We start from the raw sequence: 27,790 nt of genomic DNA, 5'->3' as shown, positions 1-27,790 counted from the left end.
GACAATTACAGTAAACAGGGGATTGAATAGCATACAAGATGGAGGTACTGAACTAGAGGTATGTAAGTTTTTCACGAGTAATTTTCTCACATATTTTGTGACTACTCTCAGATGAGGCGTGCTCTGCTCTAGCTAGTCAGATCCAATAACAATTAAAACATGCAATGGAATAAGGATTCAGCCCTGAGCATCATGGGTTTGTGGGGGAGTGGGCTGATCTGCTAGAAAAGTATTCCACAGAACGGCACGTAACATGAAGCTTACTGAACAAAGTCACTGAACAGAAAAATATCAAATTTGAAGGGTATTAAGATTACTCAGATTTCTACTCCACTGGCTCGAATCTATTAAGGGTAAATAAATGCTCAAGCAGTAACACAAGAGCTCCATCCATATGGTAAAGCAGTTCAAGCAGTTAAAAACTGTATTTTGAAGTTACTGTACAAAGTGAGGATTATTAGTTCCTGAAACACTGAAGATGGTTTAATCTGCCTAGATGGGACCAGTTTGACACAAACATTTTTAGCGCTAAACCCAAAAAGATAAAAAATTTATCCTGTAACCAAGACACATACAGATACACTGTTAAAATTCCCGGGATTTTTTCACAGATCACTCCCTCCCCACGACTGCATCCCAGTGCAAGCTACCATCAACTGCTCCGGCCTCGACTCTACCACGCTGTGCTTTCGCACGTCGCTCGCTATTAAAAGGAGGTATTTAAGTGTGGGCGTCGCTGGCGACGGTCCCTCAAATAAGCTGTACAAGTGCCGAGTCACCGGCCGGCCCTGCCCGCCCTGGCGACCGACGCCTGGCAGCGGGGAAGTGCGAGGTGCCGCACCGCATCGCGGCCTGCCCGGCACCTGCCACTCGCGCAGGGCGGGCTGCTGGCCGCGCAGGGCGGGCTGCTGGCCGCGCAGGGCGGGCTGCGCCGGAGATCGCCGAGGGGGAACGAGGAGCCGAGGAGTGGATGAGGCTCCCCGAGCCGCACGAAATGGCGGCGCTCGCCCGGCCGCCCCCTCCCCGCGCCGCTCCCCCGGCGAGGGCGGGCGGCCCCCACGCACCGCCCGTGGGCGCGGGCCGGGAGGGGGGCCGAGAGGGAGGCGGGGAGGGGGCGGCCCGGCGCCGCCGAGCGCGGCAAGGTGTGTCCCAGGTGCCCGGGCTATATCTGGCGGCGCGGCGGGGCGGCGCGGCTGCTCCATGGCGGCGCCCGCCACGGCCGAGCCGCGCTCCAAGCGGCTCCGCGTCACGCTGCCCGCCTGCCCGGCGCACCGCCCGCTGCCCGGCAGCCGGGTGAGGCAGAGCTTCCCGCCCGCCGTGGAGGAAGGCCTCTGCGGCGTCACCGGCGCCCAGCTGGAGCTCGCCTACTGCCTGCAGGCGCTGGTAAGGCGGCGGGCCGGGGCCGGGGCCGGGCGGGCACGTCCCGGGAGCGGCCGAGGGCGCAGCGTGGGGTTCCCTCCTCGCCCTGCCCGGGCGCCGGGCGGCAGAGCCGGGAGGTGGCCGGGGCGGGTCCCGCCGGCGCTGCCGCGGGTTCAGGAGGGTTTCAAAGCGGGGCAGCGGCGGAGGAGCGGTGCCGGCCCCGTTCCTTGACCCGGTGGGATCAGGGGTCCCCGTGGCACCCAGCCCCCGCGGCGCAGCAGCGCTCCTGTCAGAGCTCGGGTCCGCGCCGCTGCGCTTACCGCGGGGTGGCCGCTCACACCGCTGGAGAAACGACCGCGGAGGTCAGGAACAAGCGGGGGACGAGTCAGGTGCTCGTGTAGTCTGGGTACTTCACATAGAGGGTTATGCCTGTGGAAAGAGGGACAGGATCAGGGAATAGCTTTGGAGTGTAATTCTTCGGCGTTTTTTTCCCTCAACCTTGGTACGTTAAGTGGTGAGATAACAGTTTGTGAACATTTCTGTTGGCTTAGGGTTTTCTGCTCCACACGCAGAAATGTTGGATGTAAATTAAAAAAGTTATCTCTGATACCATGTAACATACATGCCAAAATTGTGTCTGGCAATATCAAATATTAAGGCAACATATATTTTAATAAAGACCTTAAAAAAAAAAAAATCAATTCCATCCCTTCTGATGCCAAGCATCCATGGAGAAGCAACACAAACTATATTCAATATATCCCCAGGATTCTTTGATCAATCTTGGTGTCAAATATTAGCCCAATAAAAATTTAAGTATGCAGTAAAGCCTCTGCTTGTTAAGCATGTGGATTAAAATACTAGTAATTGGCAGCTGGGTGGGATGGAGAAAGCTCAGTTAGAAATTGACTGTGGATAAATCAAACCTAGAAATGTGAACGTCTGAAATGGCCAATGGTTGACTTAAAAGATTTACCTTAACAGCTAAGCAGGTGTGGTAACTTGTGCTCTACTTGAAGGCATGGAGCACACTTGCACTGAGGAACTGGTTATAAAACACTGAATCTTGACTCTTCTGTCAACAGAAACATGAATGAATGACTTCTGGAAAAGGATTATGCAAATATTGCAATGAATGTTCTGAATAAAACATTCCAGTATGTACTTTATCTTGAATGGTTTATGGTCACACATGTGTATGTGTCACAGCTATAGGGTATTCCAGATGGCCATAAAAATATAAGAGAAAAACATAAACTTATTGTATATGTAACTCTTCTGCATTTTTTCTAAACAAAGCAACACAGATGAAACACAGGTATTTCATATTTAAGCAGGGTAATAGATGAAAGCGGGGAAGATGATAAGAAGCAGAAAAGCTTAGGAAATGCATTTACTTGTTCCTTACCCCTCCTGGGCAGGCTACGAGCCAACTGCTTGATATGCAGCACTCCAATCCAGAGTATGTCCAAGAGACAGAAGATGTTCTGTATTGCAATATATATGTTTAAGGCAAGCGTGGATCAGGATGCTGTAGCTCCCTCAATTGTTCTCGGCATATTCCCAGCTACTGCTTTAATGTCGGAGCTGTGCAGAGACAAGGTTGAAACTAGTATAACCTGGTGGCTCTGCTTTGTTACCTATTTGTTACCTATCTTTAAATGTTCTCTTTATGGCACAGCAATATCATGGGTAACATTCCTCTAATGTAAGAGCTAGCAGATCTATCAGCATAGTTAGATATTGCAGTGGTTAAAGTAGTTATTTTCCCATACAGAGCTGAACAAGGCCTACAGTGGGTTTGGGGTTTTAATACTCCTTAAGTATTCCCAGACATGAGCTACATACAATATTAAAGGTGTATACCGTATAGTTCAGTAGCAGTATTCTTTATTTGGGAATAACATTATCCATAATGAAGCTGATAAATAAATACAAAACTGTGCTTGTTCTCTTTCTGGTGTTTGCCTCATCTTTCTCATACCTTTGAAAGCTAACTTTTCACTGGAATGCTGACCTGAAGGGATAAATCTCATGTTCCCTCTGCTGGGACTGTGCTTAAAAAACAAAACAAAAAAACTCAAGCAAAAAGCCCACACAAAACACAACAAAAACCCACGCACACCCTGCAACCACTCATAAATAAAATATTCTGAGGATCTCTGACTGCTACTGAGACACAACATCAGTGCTACAGTTACCTGTCCAGTATTAAAGGACAGAAGGAGTTCTACTAGAAGTATAGAGATTTTTCATTTAAGACCTAACTACTTATTTATTGCAGAAATTTGGATTAAGGTCTTCCAAGTGATTGTGGTGGTAGAACAGCTTCCATGGGAAGAGTCTCCGGCATTCTGATAAAGCCATGTTCTGCTGCAAGTGAGTCCTGTCTCCACCAAATCTTAACACTCATGTTTTGTGTGCTTAGGGTGAATATTTTGATCAGTCACATGTGGCTTTACCAAATGTTTCAAAGTTCTTCTTGCATCAAGCTCTGGAAGAGAGAAAAGCTGCAGAGGCTTTGATGAAGTATCAGCAAGAAAGAGGAGGCCATTACTGTTCTAAAACCATCCAGGTGGGTAGTAGACAACACACCTTCAAGCAGTTGCAATCCACAGTACTCTTCTTGCATTATATTGTTGGCACTCCAGATCTCTGCATTCATCCACGGTGAGATTTCCAGACAGAATTTCCCTGTTATATTAGTGTACATGGTTTTGTTCTTGATTGTGATGCCTAGAAACTCAGATACACAGTCCTAACTCTGTGTGGTTGCTTTCTAGCCCAAAGGAATGTGAACAATGGTCCTCTTTAACTCAGCTGGAGACTGCTGTTTCCAGTGTGCTGTAATGGATTATGAGACTCCTTAAGCTGTGCTGAAACAGCCCACTTGTCTCCCTTCACACTGAAACTAAACAGAAGCCTAGAAGCCATTAGCACCTAAGAAAGGTGGTAAGGAAGGAGGTAGGAGAAGCATCCAGCCTGGGGCAGCAGTTTGATCTGTTGGAGCACAGCTCAAGATAGAATTTGAACTAGAGATCGGAGGCAGGCTTGCACAGGTACAAAAAAATAACTCAAAATTATTGGGGAAAAAAAACCCCACCACCTCATCTGTTAAAGACCAAGGGGCTGATTGTCCTCTATCACATTAGTATTCAGTGAAGAGTTAATACAGAATGCTCTTCTTTGGCCTATACATAGCAGCTGTTAAGCTGTAGGAAGTGAAAGTAAAAATGCCATCTTGAAACACTTTCTAAGTATTCAGTTTGAATGAGGGAAGATCTTAAAGTAGCCTTCCAGTACTTAAGAGGGGGACCTACAGGAAAGCTGGGGAGTCTTTATCAGGGAGTGTAGTGATAGGATGAGGGGTGGTGGTTTTAAACTGAAGGAGGGTAGATTTGTATTAGATATGAAGAAGAGATTTTTTTTACTGTGAGGGTGGTGAGACACTGGAACAGGTTGCCTAGAGAGGTGGTAGATGCCCCCTCCCTGAAAGGGTTCAAGGCCAGGTTGGACGGGGCTGGGAGCACCCTGGGCTGGGGGAAGGGGGCCCTGCCCGAGGCAGGGGTGGTGGGACTAGATGATGTTTAAGGTTCCTTCTAACCCAAACCATTCTGTGTCAGGGTTTAACTCAGCAGGCAGCTAAACACCACACAGTTGTTTGCTCACTCCCCTCCCCTAGTTTATATACCAAGCATGATGTCTCATGGTATTGAGTATCTCTTTGCCCAGTTTGGGTCAGCTGTCCTGGCTGTGTCCCCTCCCAGCTTATGCCCCCCAGCCTCCTTGATGGTGGGGGTGGTGTGAGAAGCTGTAAAGTCTTTGACTTGTTGCTAAGCAGTGTTTACACTAAAACATCAATGTGTTACCAGTATTACTGTCATCCTAAATCTAAAACACAGCACTATACCAGCTACTAGGGAGAAAATTAACCCTATCCCAGCTGAAACCAGAACACAATAAGGTTTCCTGGTGTAAGAACACTCCTCAGGCATAGCTGCTGCTATTTAAATCTCTGTTCCTTCAAAAAGGGCTTGGGTTCTGCCACTTCTGTATATTTACAGCCATCTAACTCCGCAAAAAATCAACAGATGCTCCACACTAGAATGAATTGTTGCAAAGTCCTAGCATATCTTGTTTAGAGTGACAGGTAAGTTGCAGGAAACCGTCAATGTATACAGTAAGATGAGCTGTTCTTCTGAATAAATGTATTTCTGTCTTTGTTTTTAGAAACCAAACTGTGATTATGCAGTTGGTCTGATGAAAGCACTGGAGGTGGCAATGGTACAGTGGAAAACTATGATACGATATTTTGAAGAGCTTTATGCCCTGAGCGTTGAAAATGCAGATCCTCATAGCGCAAGCACTATCAAGAAACAATTTATTGGACCCAAAATCCGGAAGATCAAGCTGATGGGAGATCTACTGACCAATGCTCGCAGGCTTGACTGTTCCCAGGATGGCAGAAACAGTCTTGGAGATTACTTTATGGACCGGTTGCAGAAAGAGTTCAGAACAGGCATAGAGCCAGAGTCTAGTCAGCACTGCAGCCCCTGCCCGCCTCTCCAGCAGCGTACAGGAGCTGCAGAGGGTCTGAAGCGACCCCAGAGAGAATCTTCCCAGCACAGAAACGGTATAGGGCCAATATATGCAACCATACACTGCACTACCATGCTGCCACAGTGCAATGATGGGACAGGAGCAAAAGTGAAGCAGGGCAGGGAGAGTCTGTAATGCTGTGGCTGTTGCAGCTACCGGGCAGCTCCTAAGGCAGCTCCTAAGGCAGACCTGTACGGAGGGTGAACTTGAGACCAGAATTCAGGAGATGTGATGCTGAATGGCTCCTCCTGCTTTACACCCTGGTCCCTTGTCCTCCGTTAACAGAGTTGTAACTCAAAATGTAGCCCATACTATTTTGTTTAAATGATAGCAAGGTTGCTAGTTACCTAGACTATCAGCGTTAGTTGCACGCTTATCTATGCAATTCTTCCTAGAAGCCAGAAGCTTTTATGCCTCTTTTCTGTCTTAAATCATTATTAGGATTAGTTAGTGCAAATTATTTTTAAGAGTATATGTAACTTTTATTTAAAAAAAAAAAAAAAACAAATGCAACTTTAATACAAGGAAACTTCTATGTGGCAGAAAACACAAAGATTTAGTTTTATATTATTAAATATTTTATATTACTAACACATTTTACATTACTAATAAATATACTAACATAATGAACTTTTTTAAAGCCTTGTTTTAAAACAAAGTATTCTTATTCCTACCATAGTAGCAATTTAAATAAGTAGTCTAATTCACTGACTTATCACCCAGCTGTTCCTAGTGATGTACTTCTCCACAATGAAGGATGCAAACATTTCCTCAACAGTGGAAAAACAGTGGGTTTTCTCTACAGTTATTTGCCTAGTTGGCTTTTCTCATCCTCAGCAAGCAGATGAGAGCTAATATAGGGTTTCTCATTAAATGTGATCTTTATAGGTACTAGTGTGTATTTTGCAAGTATCACTGAAGACACTAGCTCTAAAGCTCTGTCCAGATTTAACCTAGGACAGTTGCTTTAACTACCATACAGACCCTTTCAGCTAGCTAAATTATGGTATTACTATGGTACCACTGCTATTTCTTGCATTCCCTATCTTGGTCTTCAGTAGAGGAGTAAAGTCCTAGTGAAAATGCAGCACACAACTAGAACTGCATCATAGAGAGTGGTCACTCATTAGTTTTGTGTTTGAATTAGGGCAGTGTTCAATTAGGTGGGGCTATTAGCACTACCACACTTAAGGCCTTTACTTTAGCCACCTTGATTACAGTTCAGAGGTGTCCAAATTCCTTACATTCACCTCCCCCAGGAATGCGTCTTTTTCTGTACTTTGGCTACCAGGGTCATGTAAGAGCAACTGCCTAGATCAGCTCCCTAAAGCTAGGGACTTTTCGTCATCATGTATAACATCTTTTATGCAATTGGGGTTTACTTCATTGAAAGGCTGTCTCACACTTTTATGTAACACTGTAAGCAATACTCATGTTATGCTTGAAAATAAATTAAAAATGGTACTTTGTATCTACATTGTATTCCTTCACTTACCACACAAACATGCTAGTATTCTTCTTCAGGAGATTCTGCATTGTATATAAAACTGCACCAGTACTTTTCTTAGAAAGTTGCACAAGATGGAAGAGTTGACTGCAGAATGCAAACAAATGTCAGAAAACTGCATTAAGAACACTGTGCAATGAAACATTTTCAGTAAACTCTTTTATGCACAGCTGCAGTTAAGCAGCCATTTCTGCAAAACTGGATTAACTCACCTACTTTCTGTTGGTGGTGTAATACAGGACAGACAGTCACAGTGGAGATGCTTTTCTGATCTTTGTTATTATTATTCAACCTTGCAGGAGGAGGATCACTTTAAAACAACCCTGCATTCATCTGTAAAAAATACTGCAGTGTGCCACAGGAATGGCTTGAAGCACTTCTAGCAACATGATAGATTTGCCTATGTTGAGATGGCTGCTCTCTAATACAGCAGTAGTTTATAAAAGATATTTCAATCGGGGCTACATTCATCCATCCTCGTGCTGAACATACCTTATTCAACAATTAGTTCCACTGACTGCTACTCAACATGAATAAAAACAATGGAATCCATTCCTCTCAGTATTAAAATAAAACTAAGTATGAACAAACCAAATCTACCAACTGAACTATAAACTAGTACCACATAAAACCACTTCAAATACTACTGTTAATGTTTGATCTACAACAGTGTTCCTCTAAGAGTTGATGCTGTTCTGAAATGTAGGTATAGCCTCCTCCACTGTTACCAGCACTAAAGAGTATTTTTTACCTTAAATGAATTCCAGAATAACAAAGAAAACAGCATTTAAATTTTTCAAAACAAGACTTACTTGCCTCTTTTTCCCTGAAATACTGCTATGTCTGTTTCTCGGAGACTCTTCTCATATTCATCTTGCTAGCCAAATGTATCCACACATTCTCGGATTTTCGGTCTTTCTCTCTCTCTTTTCCAAAACATTCTAGAGCCCATGCCTGAAGAGACAATTCCGTTAATTTTAGATAAACTCACATCAGCTATTTTCACAGACTCTATCATCTGAAAAAGAGAAATCCAACAGTTACTTTAGATAATAAGGTCTTCTTGTCCACCACATGCTGCTTTTAATGAGAGGGCACATGTGCTTGTGAATATGATCTCACACTTTGTTAACAATACCTGTCTATTGTGTATATGATGAGTCTGTCTGTGCTTCTCAGCATAGGAAGTACCATCTGCCTCTGCCTTCCCAGCTTCCTTCTCAATCACACCCTGAAAAAAAGGAGATGAAGGATGAATGTGGAACAGGTGTAAGGGCAGCAACACTTACAGAAACTTTACAAATTCTCTTTCTCTCCTGAATGCTTGCTCATACACACGTTTTGTATCCATACTTCCAAAGCAATGCTCAAACCATCCAAATATACAACCTGGGGCAGCTAAGAATAGCTATAGCAGCACCAGTACCCTAAACACAGCATCCAAACTGGAAGTTCTGGAGAGACCTAATCTTTGCCGAAATTATGAGTTGCAGCCACAGAGGCTTCCAAACAGGCAGTAGCAATGGCATACTTCCAAATGCTTGTCATAAGCACTGCCAGTGGTTGCACGGAAAGGGCCCTTGCTGCTGCCTACTCTCAGAGGGAGGAATTCACTTATAAGTCTTTAGGTGGAGATCATGCTCTCCTTCATCCTCTCCACTATGGCCACAGAAAATTGAGAAGAGCACATCAGGATGTGTTCTTTGCAAGAACTTTCTTTATGCCCCGCTGTTAGAGACAACATCTTTCTGGACAAACACATATCTGGGAATAATACTGGAAAGCGAATGTTAGTTCTGGTGGCAGCAGCAGGGAAGGAGTCTTCAAGGGCACTTCACTGGAAGATCACTCCGAGCAGAATTCACCATCTATTCACGGCCTTCTCCTGACTTTTCCACTTAGATGAATTAATGCACTTAAGCACATTGATGGGCAATTACTGGCAATCTCCTTGTATTGCTTGTCCAAGTCCCACCATTTGTTACCACTTTGCCCAAGATAACCAATGTATGTTCAAGTCCCAGAGTGCCTTTTCCTGGGGTCAAATATAACCTAGAAACACACAGTGGCACAATACACTCCACCACTGGCTAAATATTAGGTAAAATTACCTTTTCCACAAATGAAACCAATGATCCGGAGAGAGTCTTAAGTGGTTCACACAGCCATCACCAAGCTTTGATATCCCAATTTACATGTTCCGTTGTTACAGCATACAACTATTTGTTATTAATACTTATTAAGCATTATTGTATACCTAGCACTACTCCAACTACTTTGATTTCTACTTTTTAACTGTTCAATAATGATTAAAAAGTGTTAATTCCTTCTGGATCAAAGAACCTCGGTAATAACAGTGAAGTGTTTCCACAAGTTTGCTCCTCTGCCCCGCAGAAACAGCTGGGAGATACACTTCTAAGTGCATAAGGGTGGTCAATAGCTGATCTCCTTGGGACATATCACTTTTCAGCACTGGATACAGTGAAAGAATAAACTTGTACAGAATCCAAAACACATACTGTTTTCTTTAAATAAAATTTTATCTTTTGAGGGTAATGACAAAATGTTACTAAGAGTTGTCTGTACTCAAAGTAAGTAAAAAATGGGGACTGCAGCTTAGGAATCTTTGCAAAAAACAAATCATATAAAAACAAAAGAAGCCACCATCACAACATGCCCTCTGAGAAGGCATAGGCACATGGACTGGGGGCTAGACCATTGATGGACATTTTTTACCTTTTCAGATTCTCTCAGTCAGCCCTTTGCCCCACTGAAGACAAAGCTTTGCCATGATTTTGAGTGAGTTGAAATTTTACCAACATTTATAACTGTAGAGTGATTAATTTTAGCTCATGGTACATTAAAAATACCCGTAACTATTCTAAATCATGAAGTCAATGAAATCACACTGTTGAATTGCTGAAGTGCTTCCGTATTGGAAAAAGAACAGAATTTCTCATCTCAAGTGACATTCCAGAACCAGAGTAAAAACTCAAGGACCCTTGAGAGATGTTACCAGAAAACATCCCATTTCTCAAAGGTCCAAACTCTGCCACTGCTAGTTACCTGAAATAACAAATACTGCACAAGCAATCCAGTTGCACTGCAACCACGTGTGCAGCAAAATGCTACTTCACAAGGGGAAGTCAATCTCTTCAAAGATTTCAGAATAAAGGTAAACAGGGGCTTGAGTTGAAACAGGAACTTGGAATGCAAATTTATATATCATAGCTCATGTGAAAAGAGTAATTTGATTGAAGTGATAGCTGAAGGTAACTTGGTCCTCAGGTCTCCTTTGGTACGTCATTACTAAACCACTGCTGCATTGCTTTATTGGAGGAACCAAATACTTCCTGTGATAAATATGGCTGCCACTTGCTCAGGCACTAGCTGGGTGTCTCAGCCTCTCCAGACCTCACCCTCCCACACAACTTCTTTTTGCCCTCAGGTCAAATAGTTTCAGTAACCGTGCCTGAGTCTTGCTGAATGTTTTCCAACCTCTGTATGTATCTCTGAACTGCACCTGGGTCAGACGTGAGCAGGGACATCCTAATTCCTGAAAGGCTAACGCACTTCAACGGGCCTAGCATCCACTTTTTCTGCTGGGAAGTTTTTTTCTCCAGGGGAGAGGACAGCGCCTCGGCTCCCGAGTAACGCTCACCGCCTCACCCCCTCACCTCACCGCCCCACCCGCCCCGACCCGCGGCCCGGGCGCCCCAGCGCGGCGACCCGCTACCCCCCCCTAGAGGCGGCCATTTCACGCCGCCGCCTCCGTCCGAGCGCAGCGCCACCAGGCGGCCGCCATTTTGAGCGCGGCCGCCCCCGGGCAGGACCGCTCCGTCCTGCCTCTCCCCCTCGCACCCGCGGCGACCCCGGCGCCTCGCCGCCGCCCTGAGGTGCCGCCCGCACCGTCCGCCCTCACGAACGCCCCCGGAGTAGTTACCCAGTGGCCGCAGAGCCGCACAGCCGCGGCCGGCGCGGAGAAACCTGTCCCGGGGTTGGGGGTTTCTTCCCTGGGAGACGCCATGGGAGCCGCTGCCGCTGCCCTGCCGCGAAGTGTGCACCGCCGCCGGCCACCGGCCGGGACGCGCGGGGAAACGCGCTGCAGAGCGCGGCGAGGCGCCAGGAGAAGCCAGGCGGGGGAAGCGGAGAGCACCGCTGTCCCCCGGGGCAGGTGGTCGGCGGCTACCGGCACCCTCGGGCATCGGAGAGCCTTGCCTTCCCTGACCAGCGGGGAAGGGCGGGCTGCTTCAAATGAAAACAAAACCAAACCAAAACCAAACAAACAAAAAACAGAAAAAAAAAAAAAAAAAAAAAAAAAAAAAAACAACCAAACCCAAAAAGGGGGGTGTTAAAGAAAAAAGAACTGTGCAGCTGACCGCCGGCAGCGGCTGCCGTCAGTGCTGCGAGCGGCCGCCACACCGCCCCTACAGTGCCCGGCGCCCACGGGACACCGCGCCCCGCCGCCCCCCCCCGCTGCCCCGGGGGGCTCCGGCGGCCGAGGCCCCCTCCCCTTCCCGCCCCGCCCCGTCCCGTCCCGCCGCGCCGGGGGGGGGGGGGGGGGGGGGGCTCCGGCATAAATACGGCCTCGACTGGCGCTCCCGGACCGGCGCGGCTGGGGAGGGGGTCGGCGGCAGCAGCAGCAGCCGGCGCTGGTGGCCTCGCCTGGCAGAGGGTGTGAGGGGTCTCCACTCCGCGCACCCGCCGGGCCGGCAGCTGCCGCTGAACAGCCCAGTCGAAGCCCCCTCTCTTCCGATCCCTTCGCTCCCCCCCCTCTGGCCCAGCCACTGTCTCCTCCGCCGCCCCCATGGACTTACTGGGCCCCATGGAGATGACGGAGGGCTCCCTCTGCTCCTTCGCGGCCGCTGATGACTTCTACGATGACCCGTGCTTCAACACGTCAGACATGCACTTCTTCGAGGACCTGGACCCCCGGCTGGTGCATGTGGGGGGCCTGCTGAAGCCCGAGGAGCACCCGCACCACCACGGGCACCACCACGGGCACCCGCACGAGGAGGAGCACGTCCGCGCGCCCAGCGGGCACCACCAGGCCGGCCGCTGCCTGCTGTGGGCGTGCAAGGCTTGCAAGAGGAAGACCACCAACGCCGACCGCCGCAAAGCTGCCACCATGAGGGAGCGGCGGCGGCTCAGCAAGGTCAACGAGGCCTTTGAGACCCTCAAGCGCTGCACCTCCACCAACCCCAACCAGCGCCTGCCCAAGGTGGAGATCCTGCGCAACGCCATCCGCTACATCGAGAGCCTGCAGGCGCTGCTGCGGGAGCAGGAGGATGCTTACTACCCGGTGCTGGAGCACTACAGCGGGGAATCGGACGCCTCCAGCCCTCGCTCCAACTGCTCCGACGGCATGGTGAGTGCCCCAGGGAGGACGCCCTGCCACCGAGGCGCCCCAGGTGCCGTCGGTCCAAACCCGCACAGGGCGAGTCGCCTCCTCCTGCCTTTCCTATAGCAGCTGCCTTCCGTACCTTCCCAGGCAGAAGACAGTCCTTTCTCGTGCCTTGAGCTCCAGCAGCGAAGGGAGGTGGGGTCCCTGCAGGCCAGGATCTCTGGGAAAGAAGAAAAATCTTACACGTTTTTCCCAGGGATGAAAAGTTAGGCAGGTCCCCCTGTGTCCTGGGGGAGCCAGGGCAGAGCTGCTGGGGCAGCACTTTGGGAAGCTACCTGGGATGGGAGCAGGTGAGGTCTGAGCCCTGCCTGTGCTCCTGCGGCTCCCGGGGGATCTCTGTTTCCGTCTTCTGCTGTATCGTTACCTTTGAATATTCTAAGAACAGCAGAGAGGAAGGTCGCCCTTGGTCATGGTAGTTACAGGGGAACTGATAAGAGTCTGGGGTTTGTTTTCTGCCATTTGGCATGATAACAGGAGGAGGGTCTAAGCAACAGTTGGTTTTCTTCACCCTTAAGGAAGAGGTTCTCCATTTCTCCTCGTACTTCATCTCCTCTGCAGATGTTTACCATCAACAGGAAGGAGACCCAAGGCTTTCAGTCCTGTGTGTGTTATGGGGAGGGGAGAAGAGTGGGTGCCAGAGAGGGTGTCTCATCACCACATCTTTTCGCTGGGACTGTAGGCTCGGACTCAGGTCTGACTCTGAGCTGGTGGGATGTGGTGACAGGGGTGCAGAACAGTGGTCTGGGATGGGATTTCGACAGCACTTTAAGACCTGAGATTTTTTTCTGTGCTGTCATGGGGTTTATCATTACTGAGTTGAGTATCTGCAATTACGAGATAGTTGGCAGATTGGAGAGAAGATTTACACAAATGATCCCTCCTCAAAATACAGCATTTTTCTTTTGTCAAAAAGAGTAATTTCATTGTGGATTAAAGTATTAGAAATACCTACAGTGATCAATGTTTTGGGGCTTTTAATGTACAAAATGGAAATGGGAAGAGAAACTAAAGGAAACAATAAGGGACAGAGGTAGACTAGAGGCTTTTAAAGAGGATCTTATGGTTGGAAAAACCTTGAAAAATTAAACCCAGAAAAGACTCAGTACTGTGTTGGTCTCCCTGTTGTAAATTGAACATACGTTTAGGGCAGTATCTGATCAGAATGCTGGAAAACCTCATCTCATTTGTAAAGCTACAGCATTTGATACAACAACAATGGTAATTTTCCTTTAGAACAGCTGTGCCACATAAAATATTCTGGGGTGAATCCCCTTCTAGACAAGTTAAGTTCTGCCTCATTCAGAGAAACTACAAGTTGATGGCATTTCAGCCAGGACTGGAACAATGGCACAGACTAGGGACTGAAATACGAAATTGTATGGTTACTGGGTTTTCAGCAAATGCTGTCCCTGACCAGCGACCTCACTCAGATTGCTCTTCCTTCCAGATGGAGTACTCTGGACCTCCTTGCAACTCTCGCAGAAGAAACAGCTATGACAGCAGCTACTACACAGAATCATCAAATGGTGAGTATGTGCCGTAACAGCCGTGTGAAACACGGAGACTGAGGCAGTCAGTGCAGCAAACCTCCCTGTGCCTTCTCTGTCCTCAGTTGTTTAGCTGAGCCCAGGTGGGCTGAAAGAGGAACCTGCCTTTTTAGCCAGCGAGCTGTTGATGCTAGGAGAAGCACTGGATTTCCTCTGGATGGATTTGCAAATATGGGGATATGCTATAGCTGCATTTCATATTTTGCAAATATAACATCTGGATAAAAATATTTTCCTCTCTTCAGCTAATTTTCAGTGTTTAACCATGTTTTGCATGCATAGTCTTCTAACTCATTGATCCAAAATAGAGAAATTGTTGGTTGATTTAAAATCTTCCTGTATTGAAATGAATCACTGGATCCATCCTGCCCCAAAAGTAGCATGCTTTGGGTCTCTCCTCCATTTTGCAAATTATGATCTCTATTTTCTGATAATTGGCCTCCTTCACCAATATTCGTTTCCTCTGAATCTTTACATGCTCACAGGTGCATACTGTCAGCCACTCACTGGGGTTCTATGAAAGAACAACATCCTCCTGATGTTAAGTACCATTTGGATAAACTGAGCACCTTTTTGTCTGTTTTTTAGATCCAAAGCATGGAAAGAGTTCTGTTGTTTCCAGCCTTGATTGCCTCTCAAGCATTGTAGAGAGGATTTCTACAGATAACTCGACATGTCCTGTACTGCCTCCAGTGGAAACTGTTGCTGAAGGGAGTCCCTGTTCCCCGCCAGAAGGAGCGAGTCTGAACGATAGTGGAGCCCAAATTCCTTCCCCCACCAACTGCACCCCACTTCCCCAGGATAACAGCAGCACCAACCCTATCTACCAAGTGCTATAAAGGCAGGTCCAGCTGGACTGCACTGGAAACAAATTGCTTCCTTCAGCCATGCTCTCAGACCTGCCTTCTAAGAATGAAAAGACTTCTCAAGACTTGTTCCATTTTTAAAATATCACTCAAAATTCCTTCAAATATATAACTTTTCGAACCTGTATTACTTCAAAATACACCTAGTTATTTATTGGTTGTTAAACTAAAGATATTTAATATGTCTAGAGATAAAATTGTATACTGCAAAATGGCTGGCCAATGTTTAATCTGGGCTTTGGGGAATAGGAACCCAGCTCTTGAATGCAGAGGAGAATAGAAATCTACAACAGTAGTGGCATGACAGATCCTTCCTATTACTCCTGTTCTGGCCAAAATAAGGTTGTGGACCATTTTTTATAAAACTTTTTGTATAATTGTAAATAAGAGTTGCTTTGCAAAAAAAAAGGAAAAAAATAGGAAAAGAAAGAAAGAAAAAAAAAAAAAAAAAAGGAAAAATGAAACAAAACAGGAAAAAAATTCTAAAAATATTTAATATTGCTTGGTTTGTTGTGTCAAACTTTATATATTTATACGATGTGGTTGCCAAGAATGTTTTCAACAGTATTCTAAATAAAGACCCTTATTTATAAAATCTGTGGTGTTATCTTGACTTTCATTAGGGCTTCTAGAATTACTAGTACATTTAGGAGTGATATTAAGATCCCTGCCTTGGCAGGAAGAAGATACAGCCTCTGATTCAGCAAAGAAATCAAGAACATGCTTCAGTTGCACTACTTTAAAATACTTTGCATAAATATATTGCTGAAAAGGGGTCTACTTTCTTCATATTGTATCTTGGTGATTTCTAAACCAAGTCTTTCACATCAGAGGTCATTACTGAAGAGATTTGTAAAGTAAATAAGCATAGTTCTTTTCCTCCTCCCAAAGTTTACAATTACATTATAGGACTTGATCTTACAAAAATGAGTTAGAACTAGGGATTACAATAAATTAGACTCTCCAAATTCCAGTGCAGCTCCCGTAACTTAAAGTCATACAACAGTGTCTCACAAGACCAGGTACTACATTCTTGGACAAATGTTCAGATTTTTCATTCAAGTTCTAATTTTCAAGTGTTTGTGCCATGTTCATATATTCTCAGGTATTAAAAAATACTCGCAAAGGATTTTTTGTCATACAGTTCAAAGTATAGATCACAGTTTTCCTCAAGTTCAGGTTGGAATTTGGCCCAAAGATAGGCAGTTTTAATTTGGATCTGAACTTTACGCATCTCTGGCAGCACTACTCCAGGGATTTACTCTTGTTTAGAGCCTCTCTAAAAATAACCAGTGGGCTATGTTTCATTCAGTATACATGCATAACCTTGCAAGCTTGCCATGAGACTGAAAAATGTTAAGCCCTAAGCAGGTTGTCATGGGTTAGTAACCAACCATCGGGGCATTTCTGTACCTTTGGACAAGAAAAAACAGGAGCTACAGCCAATGTGAAACAACACATTTCTTGTCATATCCCTGTGATCTGTGGATTTTGTTTAAACATCACAGTAAAAAAAAAAAAAAAACCAAAACAAAACCAACAAACAAAACCCCACCACCCCAAAAAACAACCCAGATACCGTTATTAGCTCTAAATACTTTGCTGACGGATCAGTCATTGTGTTCTCTTAGGTACCTGACTATTATAGAGGGAATTTGTGCAGCTCTTACCTCTTAAGCAGGACAAAGACAGAGGGAGCAGCTAATTCCATGGGAATGTCTCCCACTGCTTTAGTCGTAGGGGCCTTGGAGACCAGTGCTCCACAGAGAGGAGAGGAGCGAGCATTGTGTCCAGCAGAGCAACGCACTTGCTTCCCCATCCTCCTGGGGCAGAGGTGTGCTCCGAGCTCGCTGTCTCACCCGCAGCCAGAGGGGCAGGGAGGGCAGCAGCCACGGGGGTCCCTCCTCATCCACGTGCTTGTGACCACTGTGAATGATAAATCGGCGTTGAGGCACAGGACCACTCTGTGGAGCAGGCCAGGCTCCCACGGATCAGAGGCAACTCCGAGGCAGCACTGGCCCCTCAATACCTTCATCAAAGTCCGGCTTTGTAAAGGTCCCCCGTTGATTTCACTGTGGGCAGAAAACACTTCAGCCCATAAAGGTTGAGTTTACCCCTTTCATTTTTCCATTAAAAATAAAAATCAAACAAACTTGAGAATGTGCTAATTCATACTAGCATCAATCAGGAGGGTCTCTACTAAGGTCAGAACAATGCCCCTGGTTAGTTTGAAGCCAATATCACTAACTTACAAAAACTGAAGAGAGGCAGCTAGACCCTTGCACATCAATGATAAAATTTTCATTGCCTCCATCAAACACTTGGTCAGGTGCACAATGCAAAAGCTCTAAAGGCACTTTTGTGAAATGTTATAGACCTTGCCATCCCCATACTCTGAGGCTGGCAAAAGTATCAGTTTCACTGCCACATGAATAGCAACCAAGAAATATTTTGCCAGCTCAGGAACTACAGCGACTCTATACATACTGGCAGCACAAAGTGGACGCCTGCCTCACTACAGCACCCCACTTCTGCGGGACACAGTGGGGTGTACCTGGCTGTACAGCTGGCATGGCAGAGTGGACGCGGGGCGCTTGTGCTCAACAATGTACATGCAGTTCCATGTGAAGTCATGTATATTGTATTTCACTGATTTATTTTAGCAACCTAAGTTTCCACATACTGATGTTAATGTTACAACAGAGAACAAGCATTTAGCACATCCCAAAATAGATGGATGGATGGATGGATGGATGGATGGATGGATGGATGGATGGATGGATGGATGGATGGATGGATGGAGAAGAAAAAAATATTTGCGGATTTCCTATGCAGAGCCCATCTTTTTCCCATTGATGTCAGTGAGAGAAGTCCACTGAAGTAAGGCCAAAGGGCATCAATGCTGATAAATAATCATTTAGATTACAGCTATATTTATTTTTTAACTTAAATACGGAAAATGTGTTCCCTGTGCAATTTATTCCTGTCTATTTCTAAGGTAATATATTTAAAACAAATTCCTGAAGTCACTCTACTCCACTGTGCATCAAGAGGACGGCATGTTACTGACAGAATTATATCCCAGCCTATGTGCAAGTATTTTGAACCTGGAAATATTTGAATTCCAGAGCTTTAGTTTAGTTCTGATAGTGGCAGGGAACATAAGCAGAGCTAAGGAACAGATAAAAGCCCGATCCAACATTTACAAACTTTGGTTCTTAATTTGGGCTCCCGAAGTTGTATTTAGGCATTTAGGGCTGATCCTAAAAGACAAACTGCAATCTAGCTTGGTCTGCGGAAACACTCCAGCATGGGCTACAGACACACACCGATAGCCTGAAATCATCAGTTTATACCACACAGGTTCCAGTTCAATATTCTGCAGGACGGGGCACCTAAAGAAACACCATCTGATTTTTAAAAATCTGAATCCTGCAGATTACATTGACATGCAGAGCCTGGGAGAAACTGGGGGTGACTGCAAGCCAGACCATTCCCTTCCCTGAGCTGCCTCGGCAGGACAGCACAGAACCTGCCTGAACGTGGGTTTGGAACTTTTCACTAAAGAGATTAGAATTGTCTGATATTTCCTATGGAATGCTACCTCCAAAGGGAAAGTCCTACAGCTACAAACAATTAGAGGAAAGTAGCTGTCTTTGAACATAACGGTAAGCGTGTGTCTTAGGAATATTCGATTTGATTTGGTAACTTAAGAAAGCTCTACTGGGGCTGCATGACAAAACCAGTACTGTCAGTTTATCTTATTCAAACTATTGCTATGGAGAAAGTGAAGAGGAATAAATTTATACCCGACTTATATATGCTAAGTGCTTTGATTTTAAATTTCATCAGGTCATTTGCAAATATAAGAACGAAGAGGATCCTTTTTCTACTTTCAGTATTTCACAACAATAAAGTGCAATAAAGTTGCTGGTTTTTATAAATAACAATATTACACACAATTTCCCACATTATCATTGAAGCTGCTACAAAAACGTTTCACATGCTGAAAATTCAATTTTAGATAAAATAAACATATAAACTATTCCTGGTACATTTTTTCCTTTTAAAATATTTTATCATCTGTACCAAAAAATATTAAAGAAATATTAAGTTGGCAGTTGCTTTGCACCAGATGCTGCTCTTTTAAAATGACTTGTAATTTTAAACACAAGATAAAGACCTTACAAAACCCTACTGAATGTGGAAGGAAAAACAGTTTTCATTTTACAGCTTGTATTTTGCAGATATACTTGAAAGGGTCAAACTGTGCAAAGGGTAAAAACTGCTCATTTTACTCATAAAAATGGTATTTTCATCTTCACAAGAACTACATACAAAAGTGGATAAGCAAATGTTTGTACCTCATAGCCCCCGAATGTTAATGAGAAGAAATGAATACTTCCCTTTTTAAAAAAAAAAAAATTTGCTCCTTGAAATCAGTGGCAAAATTTCCAACGCTACTGTGCGTAATACTGCCTGGGACCATGTTCACGTCGCGGTGCAAAGCCATGATGAACTCCCTGCTGTGCCCCTTCACTTGTGCTCCACTCACCAACCCATTTCCATCACGCCTTCGGTTATGCTGGGTCTGAGCACAGCCACACCGAACAAGCTGGCAGGCTTTACTGCTCACCTGATCTTGAAAAGACAAAGCAGAAACTATCCCCATAGTAATGCTGGAAGTCTACAACATTTCCAAAATGTGTGGCTGACACAGAGCCTGTGATAGCAGGAGATGGTATGAAGGTCGTTTTGCATAACTTGCATACAGCAATCTTGGCTTCTCTAACTGTAGGGGAAACAAATCTTCGTACAGCCAGAGCGCAAATCTTTGACAACACAATCTGCATTCAGTGTGTGTGAAAGAGTGTGGATGGAGCTATCCAGCCCACACACCCAGTGTCCCAGAGATCATCTCCTGAGGCATACCCAAGTACCTCACTAAGCACTATTTACCAATGCTTCTCAGCTCCCCCTCCCTCAGCCTTTCAAATCACCTGTATTCCAGTAAAACTGTTGAACAGTCATGACGTTTTCTCCTTTCTCAAAAGCATGCTCCCTTCTCAAAAGGGTTGGTGCAAAACTGGGAATGTCATTAAGTGGAGACCAACAGCTCTCCTTTCAATATTTGAGATTTCAGGGCTAATGAGGGAGAGAACAGTCCCTAGTGTAATACAGAAGAGCCTCCAGGTAGTCCTTTCCCATCCCGGTCCCTCCAAGAAGTAGGAACATGTCTGGCATAAAGCCACCTGGGCCAGTAGAAGGAACCCAGAAATTTCCCTGCGGACCCAGAAATGTAACTTTCTCATACACAAATACTTCTGAATAAAGACATAAACATTTTAAGTTTAATAGTAAAAACTGACCAATTCTGTAGCCACGTGGCAATAGAAAACCTCGGGATTTTCCCATAATACAGTCAGCATGGCACTGAACTGACATTTTCTTCCTAGAACATCAGTAACTTTTATCTTCTACACGCATCTTAGCAACATCAACAAGTGTGCTATTTTATGTAAGCCTTGGTGAATAACTCCACATTCATCAATATGGAGGCTAATACTGTATATGAAAGGAAGCTTTTCACTATTTCTTAAAAATTTACTAAAAACTCTGACAGACAATAACCCACTTAATCAGAAGATTGAGTGAGGTTGTGATTATGGTTGGGGTGTTGTTTTTTTGCTTGAAGGCAGATTCAGTCAGAAGTCTGTGCCTCAGCACAGTCACCTAGTGTTGCACAGCCATGGCTGTAAAAGGGGGTCTCCCAATCTCAAGGGAACAGATCTGGAGATGCTGGATAAAAGTCTGGAACTGTTGAAACTCTCTGAAATAGAGCCCTCCCTAACCCATCTGAACTGACCTTGAGCTGTTTTTTTTGGTCCAACAGCAACATCTGCTGGATAAGACATAAATTGCATTTCCTTCTGAAATGGTCTCTTGGTGAATTCAATGTTCTGTTTCCTCATCTTTCTATAATGGAAAATTTTTTGGTGGGGAAACAGCAAAAATGTTCACAGTCTTCAGCCAGCACCTGGAGCCCCATATACTAGGACCAGGAGGAAAAACATGTTGGAAAAGTCAAGCTCTTCCCTACAGAAACAGAAAATTTGTAGGAATAATATGGGTTTTTTTTAATTACTGTACAAATTTCGGGGTACCACTCTATTTTTATTTGTTATAAGTAAAAAAGAAAGACAAAAGGAGAGACAAAATGGAAGGTCTTTGAAGGCATTGTATGGCCTGTGTTGTGAGCTCTTCTGGGGGAGATAGGTTGCTTACCAGCAGGCAGGTGGGGCAGATGCACAGGAACAGGAGATGACAGCGGCACCGTGATGAGATTCCCTGGTGGCTGAGTCCCTCAGTAGGGTGCAGATCATCTCGGCGTGCACAACAACCCCCCACCTAACATGAAGATGTAGAACAGGACAAGCTGAGAAACAGTCGTGCACACTTGGAAAGACCATTTGAAGTCACACAAGGGAAAGGTAACTAAAAGATCATCTACCTTATACTTTGGCCATACAACATTCCTTTCTTTCACATTGATGCTTCACTTCTGAATCCTAAACCAAATGCACTTGGCTGCCATGACTGGAAGACAAAACCTGGGGAACTTGAATTTTATCTGCAGCTTGGGATTCATGCTCTGTGAGGACAGAAGGATCCTTGTGGCTCATTGACAACCCCTGTGTGCACAATTCTGTGTCTGATGGACTGTCGGGCCAGGCTGGTTTTCTTCAGTGACAATTCATTTCATTTGGGAACAAATGTCCTGTGAGACCCATTTGTCCAACTCATGACCTTTTTCTTACGGGCGGTTCTGTTTGAAGTCAGGGGTTTAAGCTGTCACTGCGGGACAAGCTATTACAATCCCGTCATTTGCAAGAAAAGAGTTTTTATCTTTAGCCAGTTGTTTACAGGAGAGAGTCAGTGGGCCTGTACTGATAAAGTGATATTTTTATGTTACAAATATCTTTACCCGGGTTTATGCCACCCATGGGTTTCCTGAGGCTGAAGCCTAGACGATCCATGTGCCTGCGATACCAAGAGGTACATTTGATTGCTACCTGCTGCAGTGTAAATGAAACCCACATTATTGCAACAGTAAGCAAGCAATAGGTACGCTTTTTTCCAGACCACTGGAGGGCAGCATTTCTATGAAAAAGAGGACTTGGACATAATTTCTTTAGTACACACATACACTTTTTTTTTCCCTCTAAACTTTATATCTAGCTCTTCCTCAGTTCAGGTACAGAGTATCATTTCACACCAAGACAACTGAAATTAATGAGCTGAATTCCTACCTAGTGTAACTTCATCAATCTTACTGGCAGTTGACATAGTACTGGCACCCTTGTCTGTTGGAATTATCACAGCAAGTCCAAATTCATGGTTTGCAAAGATGCGCTTCTATGTAAAAAAAAAAACAAAAACCAATACAGGCTTTTGTGCCTATATGGCAAAGTATCCCTATGAGTTGCCTAAAGGTGGTTATGATGAAGATCACCTTAGAGCAAAGAATTTATACAACAGTTTGGAAAAAGAGTCCCTTTCTTCAAACGGGGCACATAATGCTCCCATTACGATATATAATAACATAGAAATACATATGTATGCAGGGAGGAACAGGTGTCATACTGGTCACTTTGTTCCTTTTGGGAAGGAAGCACGGTATGTGCTGGGCACACAGTCTATGCTCCTTGCTCTTGGAAGGCTGTTCTCTGCAGAACTAGACACTTGAAGCAGCTTGTTTAAAGCCAGCTGCACAAAATGTAGTCCCAAACATGCCTTTGAAAAGCTTCACAAATGCCAATTACATTAAATGATATGAAAAAAGCAACAAAGTAATGTGCCTAATTAACAAAGCTAGAGATGGAGCCAGCCATTTGGTTTGAAGTACTTCCAAGAGAGATGTTAAATCCAATGGCCAGGGCAAGTCTGGAAGAAATAAATTAACATGCTGGGTTAATATTTCAAACTCTTTGGGAATAAACAGTGTGTGTGGTGAGGGGAAGCAAAGGTAAAAATATCACAGGGTGCTATTTTGTTTGTTTGTTTGCCAAGGACTCTTTAGCTTTTGCCATTTATTATTCTTCATGGTATGCTAGAAAATATGCAAGACGACATAAAAGTATCAGCATTGTGTCACTGGGTTTCCTAAATTTATCTTTTTCCCACCTGTTAAATCTTAGCTCAAGGTCAAGAGAAACCACCATTTTGAGTGAACGAATTATGGGATAGACACATTCACAAAAAATACATCAGCAGTGTTCTTTTATCTTTTACTGTGAGCAACCACAGCTTAAAGATTCCTCTCACCGTAGGACTTCTCTGAGAAATAAGCTCTGGTAGCTTGTTCAGAGAATGCCCTGCACCATGTCTTTTGTTCCACAATAGCTTTTTCTGGTCCTCATAGCTAAGAACTGACTGATAGCTGTCTGATTCTAAATCTTAAATACCTGTCATTGGGTAAGCTCAGGCCATCACAAACTCCCAAGTTCCAGCAAGGACCGTGGTTTGACTCCTTTCCAGCACTCATCTGTTGGCAGCTGTTTCCATCTGCTCCTTCTTGAACGGTTCTGCTCAGTCCCTAGGGCAGAGCAGGAAGACTGTCATGCACTGAACTTGCTTGTTGTGAGCTGGCTGCTCATGTTTTACCCAAATCTGTCATTTTGTCTCATCTGCTCTCTGGCCTTTTCTTTGCAATCAGAATTCTGAGTTCTGCTGTGCAACAAAGGAAAAAAAAAAAAACAAAACTGTTCCTCAGATGTGGATGATGAAACATTATTCCTTCTTTTAGGTACAAATAATTATTATTGAAAAAAGATACATAAAAGATTGATCAGATCACTTAATCCTCACAGCTGCTAGGGTTGTAGCAATTCCTGCATGTATGTTTTGTAGCTGAAGCAACGTATCTTTGACATGTCTTCATTTTGTGGGAGTGAAAGCATATGCCCTTCAAGCACTCCATGACCATGACCTGTGGCCTTTTTTTTGTTGTTTGTTTGTAGTAAACCACACAATGTAGGAAGAGGAAAAAAAATAAAGATATTCTTAAAAATATTTTTTTTAAATAAGAAATATTTTAGATACCAGTGGTTACGTTTCCAGACTTGCAGCTGAACCTTGAGGAACTTTGGTTGGCTGAGCAAATGTCTATGCATATAAGTCTCCTCTATTAATCTGCCCCATTGCTATTTATGTACTTGTTAACTTGCTATCTAAAGACTGACATTAATTGGCCAGAGTGAATGAAAATATTTTTATTTTTCTTAACCAATATAAAACTTTCAAAGCTGAAACTATACAACTAATTAATTCATATTTGATATACCATCTCTACCCTGATTTCCAAATGGACCAAATCCTTTTCAAATCTCTTGGGCCTTCAAATGGCCGAAAATGCAAACCTTGTGCATAAACATAACTTTTTTCTTCCAAAGTACATTCCTAAATATAAGTGACATTCTGCAGAACCTACTCAGATTAGGAGAGGAGAAACAGTCAGTAAGACAAGCAATATAACATAACATGGAAACAAAACTGAAGAAGAATCCTTTAGCAATCCAAATGCAATCATCCGGATTTTGTCCCAACCAGAATTATGTATTTGTGGATATATAGGCAAAAACACCTCCTAAGGTCTGCATAAGCATACACTCAGAAAAACTAACAGCAATTTCATTGACTTCCCACATCACCTTTTCTGTGGTGCACTATCTTTTTGAGCATACATCTCTGCTTGAACTATGCAGCGGTCAAAGTGGTCTACAGAAGCAGGGTACCACTGCAGTACTTCTGCATGAAGACCTTTTCACATACCAAAGAGTCCCTAAGTGGTTTGGCATAATAAAGCAAATAAGCAGCTAAAATACTTCTAAATACATAACACAGAACACAATCTTTTTCTCCACTTTTTAACAGGCAGGATGCTTATAAGGTAGAGAACAATTTTGAAAGAGCCTGTAGAAATGTGGGGGTTTATTGATTACAGTCTGAAAAAAATCCATAGAAAGAAGGCCTTTATTATGGAATTGAGATCTAGGCACCCCTTTTCTCTCATCCCTTCATAGGAAAGCCAATAAACATGCTACTGTAGACTCCCTTATAGGATAGGAATCCATACCAGAAGCACAGAAAGGTCCGAATTTGCGTGCCAATGGAAGCATGTCTGAAGGAAGATCCACTTCTGCATTCTAGCTGGCCAACTGAATTTCTTGTGCCACTGTGATCCTTCTTTGCTTCCTCATTATTGCCCAGCCCCTCCTTCTTCTGGAATACAAGGGAAGGAGTACAACTGCAAAACCTGGCAGAATCCACAGATGAATCAGACTGAATCAGTAAACAATGACTAAAATTTCGGTGTCTTAGGAACGAGCATACCACCGTGCTGCTTAAGCTAAACCATTTAAATACAAACCTGCCCCAAATCTTGTGTGTTAGCAGGAATCCCAGCCACAATCTGGAGGGCTGGTAGAACCCTTTTGCACTGAGATTCCTACAGAAGGCTTTCCCAGGTCCTGGAAACTCTGGGTAGAGCATCTTCCTGCTCCCTGGAGGGCATAGACCATTCATTATAATATAGCCCAGAAAGGGAAGGCTGAGGACAAGCTAATTAGAGGTGCCATCCTTTCTCTATTTGCCTTGATCTAGCTCTCAACACCTCATTTAACTGGAACAAAAGGCTGCTGTTAATGCTGAGCCACGGGCCCAGACACAAGCCAGGATCAGGAAATCTGCATTCCCAGCAGCTAGCCCAAGATTTGCAACAGAAGGTGCAGTTTTGCTTTCTATTCACTCACACTTATGTTGTGTAACTCCTGGTTATTGACAAAAGAAACGCAGCAGATTTCATCCTCAGTGCCAATTATTTTACTAGCATCACTTGAACTGTTATACTTTGTATCTCTTTATATGCAACATACAAAGAATTACTTCAACTGGATTAAATGTCATATTTCATGGTACTGTCTGCATAAATATTTACAAAACTAGAGAACAGCAAAGACATCTCAGAGTTATTGATTGATGTCAAATATTGAGAAGCTGGGTTAATCAAGGGATTTAAGCAATGTTTTAAACCTTTGAGTCAGTATTGTTGAGATTTATTTGAACTACTCCTACCTTTCAACATCCAAAGTTTTACAAATCATTTATAACAATAAAGATTTACAGGCCATCTTCCCATCTGCTTGTCTGAGAACATTTCAGTCACTATTGCAAACTCAGAGTAGGCTGGAGAAGTAATAACAGTTGTGGAAAGTGAATCATTCAACAAAAATAAAGTCCTCGGTTTAAAAAGAGAAGAAAGAAATGCTCAAATTATTTTGATGTATTAGAGAAATAGCTGATAGGCAAGCATATATATAGTATAAAATATACTGTAATACTCGGTCAGAAACAGACCCTAATTTCCTTTTGTGGTTAAATGAAAAAGATATACTTGAGGCACTGAGAACTGCATGCCTTGTTCAAGAAAAGACTAGCACCTCCTGTTCTGTATTCTGTATAAAGTATATGTGAAATACATATGTCTGTATCTACGTGTTTGCGTCTGTTGCTATGTTCATGCACCTGCAAATTGGCTGAGATTTTAAAAACGTAGTGATAGCATTAGTAGAATTTTGTTTTCAGAAAAGCTGACTAGGCCAGTCTCAGAAAGTCAAGGACCTTTTAGGACTCCCCAAAAGAAATCATCTAATAAAATAAAGCCGAATCACTAGCCATTTCTGAAACTTGTAGTACATGGTAGGAGTTAAATAGTTCAGATCTACATGCGTTAGTTTTCTCTTTTAGAAATGCAGATTTAGAGCATTCAGGATGACTGCACTCAGCTCATAGTAACACATATTTAGCAAACTCCATAGGCATGTTTTTGTTATGCGTTTGTATGAATCTTCCAATTCTATAAGTTGAATTTTCCTTGTCACCAGCTGCTTGTTTTGCTGGATCATGCCTAGATCAGCACCGAGAAGACAAGAGACAAATCTATACCCTTCCTATAACTACGCATTGTAACAAAGCGGCGCATTAGCCAAGCTGCATGCCTATTTTCGGTTATTTAAAGTAGATATTGCTGTGATTTAGCCCCATCATTTCTTGAGGAACAATTATTTCTGTTTTGGGGAATGCCTCATCAAAGACAAATCCTCACACTTTTACTACAGCCTTGGCTAAAGTATGTCTAGAAATTCACACTGTTCCAAATCACTATATGTGCTGCAAGAGAAGCATGGTGCTTGACCCAGTCCCAGCTACGTGCTGGATTCAAGCAGGTGCTGGGTGCAAGACAGACAACTCAAGAGCTGTTTGCAGTGCTTGCTGCCCCTCTTGCCAGGAAGGAGCAATCTGCTCTTTCCCTACAGGAAAGACAGTTTGGAAACCTCCCTAGTCCTTAGCAAGCAGCAGAACACTCCTTCCACCACCTCGCATTGCTCATGTGCACAATCCCATCATATTTTCTCAGTCCCATCTTCCACAAATTTTCAGCAAATCCAAA

At 44.1% G+C, this 27,790-nt stretch overlaps 2 protein-coding genes and 1 long non-coding RNA gene across 4 annotated transcripts in view; 2 read left to right on the top strand and 1 right to left on the bottom strand.

Moving 5' to 3' along the window:
• Positions 1-7,542, bottom strand: part of LOC122152594 — a 65,156-nt gene extending 57,614 nt beyond the window's left edge. The window contains exons 1-2 of one of the 2 annotated variants that reach the window (XR_006164670.1): positions 7,454-7,542; positions 1,680-2,946 (exon numbers count right to left, since the gene is read on the bottom strand). This is a non-coding gene — a long non-coding RNA (uncharacterized LOC122152594). Of the gene's footprint in view, positions 1-1,679; positions 3,773-7,453 lie in introns of those variants that run through there. The other variant, XR_006164669.1, reaches the window with a different exon arrangement.
• On the top strand, positions 783-7,429 carry LOC104356466 (ferritin light chain). Its single transcript, XM_032984891.2, has 3 exons — positions 783-1,383; positions 3,788-3,934; positions 5,590-7,429. Exons 1-3 carry the CDS (start codon positions 1,201-1,203, stop codon positions 6,091-6,093), a joined length of 834 nt encoding a protein of 277 aa, XP_032840782.2. The 5' UTR covers positions 783-1,200; the 3' UTR covers positions 6,094-7,429.
• A 4,549-nt stretch (positions 7,543-12,091) lies between the features above and the next one.
• On the top strand, positions 12,092-15,711 carry MYOD1 (myogenic differentiation 1). The gene is made up of 3 exons (XM_009976830.3): positions 12,092-12,833; positions 14,317-14,395; positions 15,005-15,711. Exons 1-3 carry the CDS (start codon positions 12,273-12,275, stop codon positions 15,253-15,255), a joined length of 891 nt encoding a protein of 296 aa, XP_009975132.2. The 5' UTR covers positions 12,092-12,272; the 3' UTR covers positions 15,256-15,711.
• The last annotated feature ends 12,079 nt before the right edge of the window (positions 15,712-27,790 follow it).

This window comes from Tyto alba, unplaced genomic scaffold, assembly GCF_018691265.1.
Source record: "Tyto alba isolate M040663 unplaced genomic scaffold, T.alba_DEE_v4.0 Super-Scaffold_8, whole genome shotgun sequence".
Taxonomy (NCBI): domain Eukaryota; kingdom Metazoa; phylum Chordata; class Aves; order Strigiformes; family Tytonidae; genus Tyto; species Tyto alba.
The sequence above is the reverse complement of the archived record's forward strand: the minus strand, read 5'-3'. Positions and strand labels throughout refer to the sequence as shown.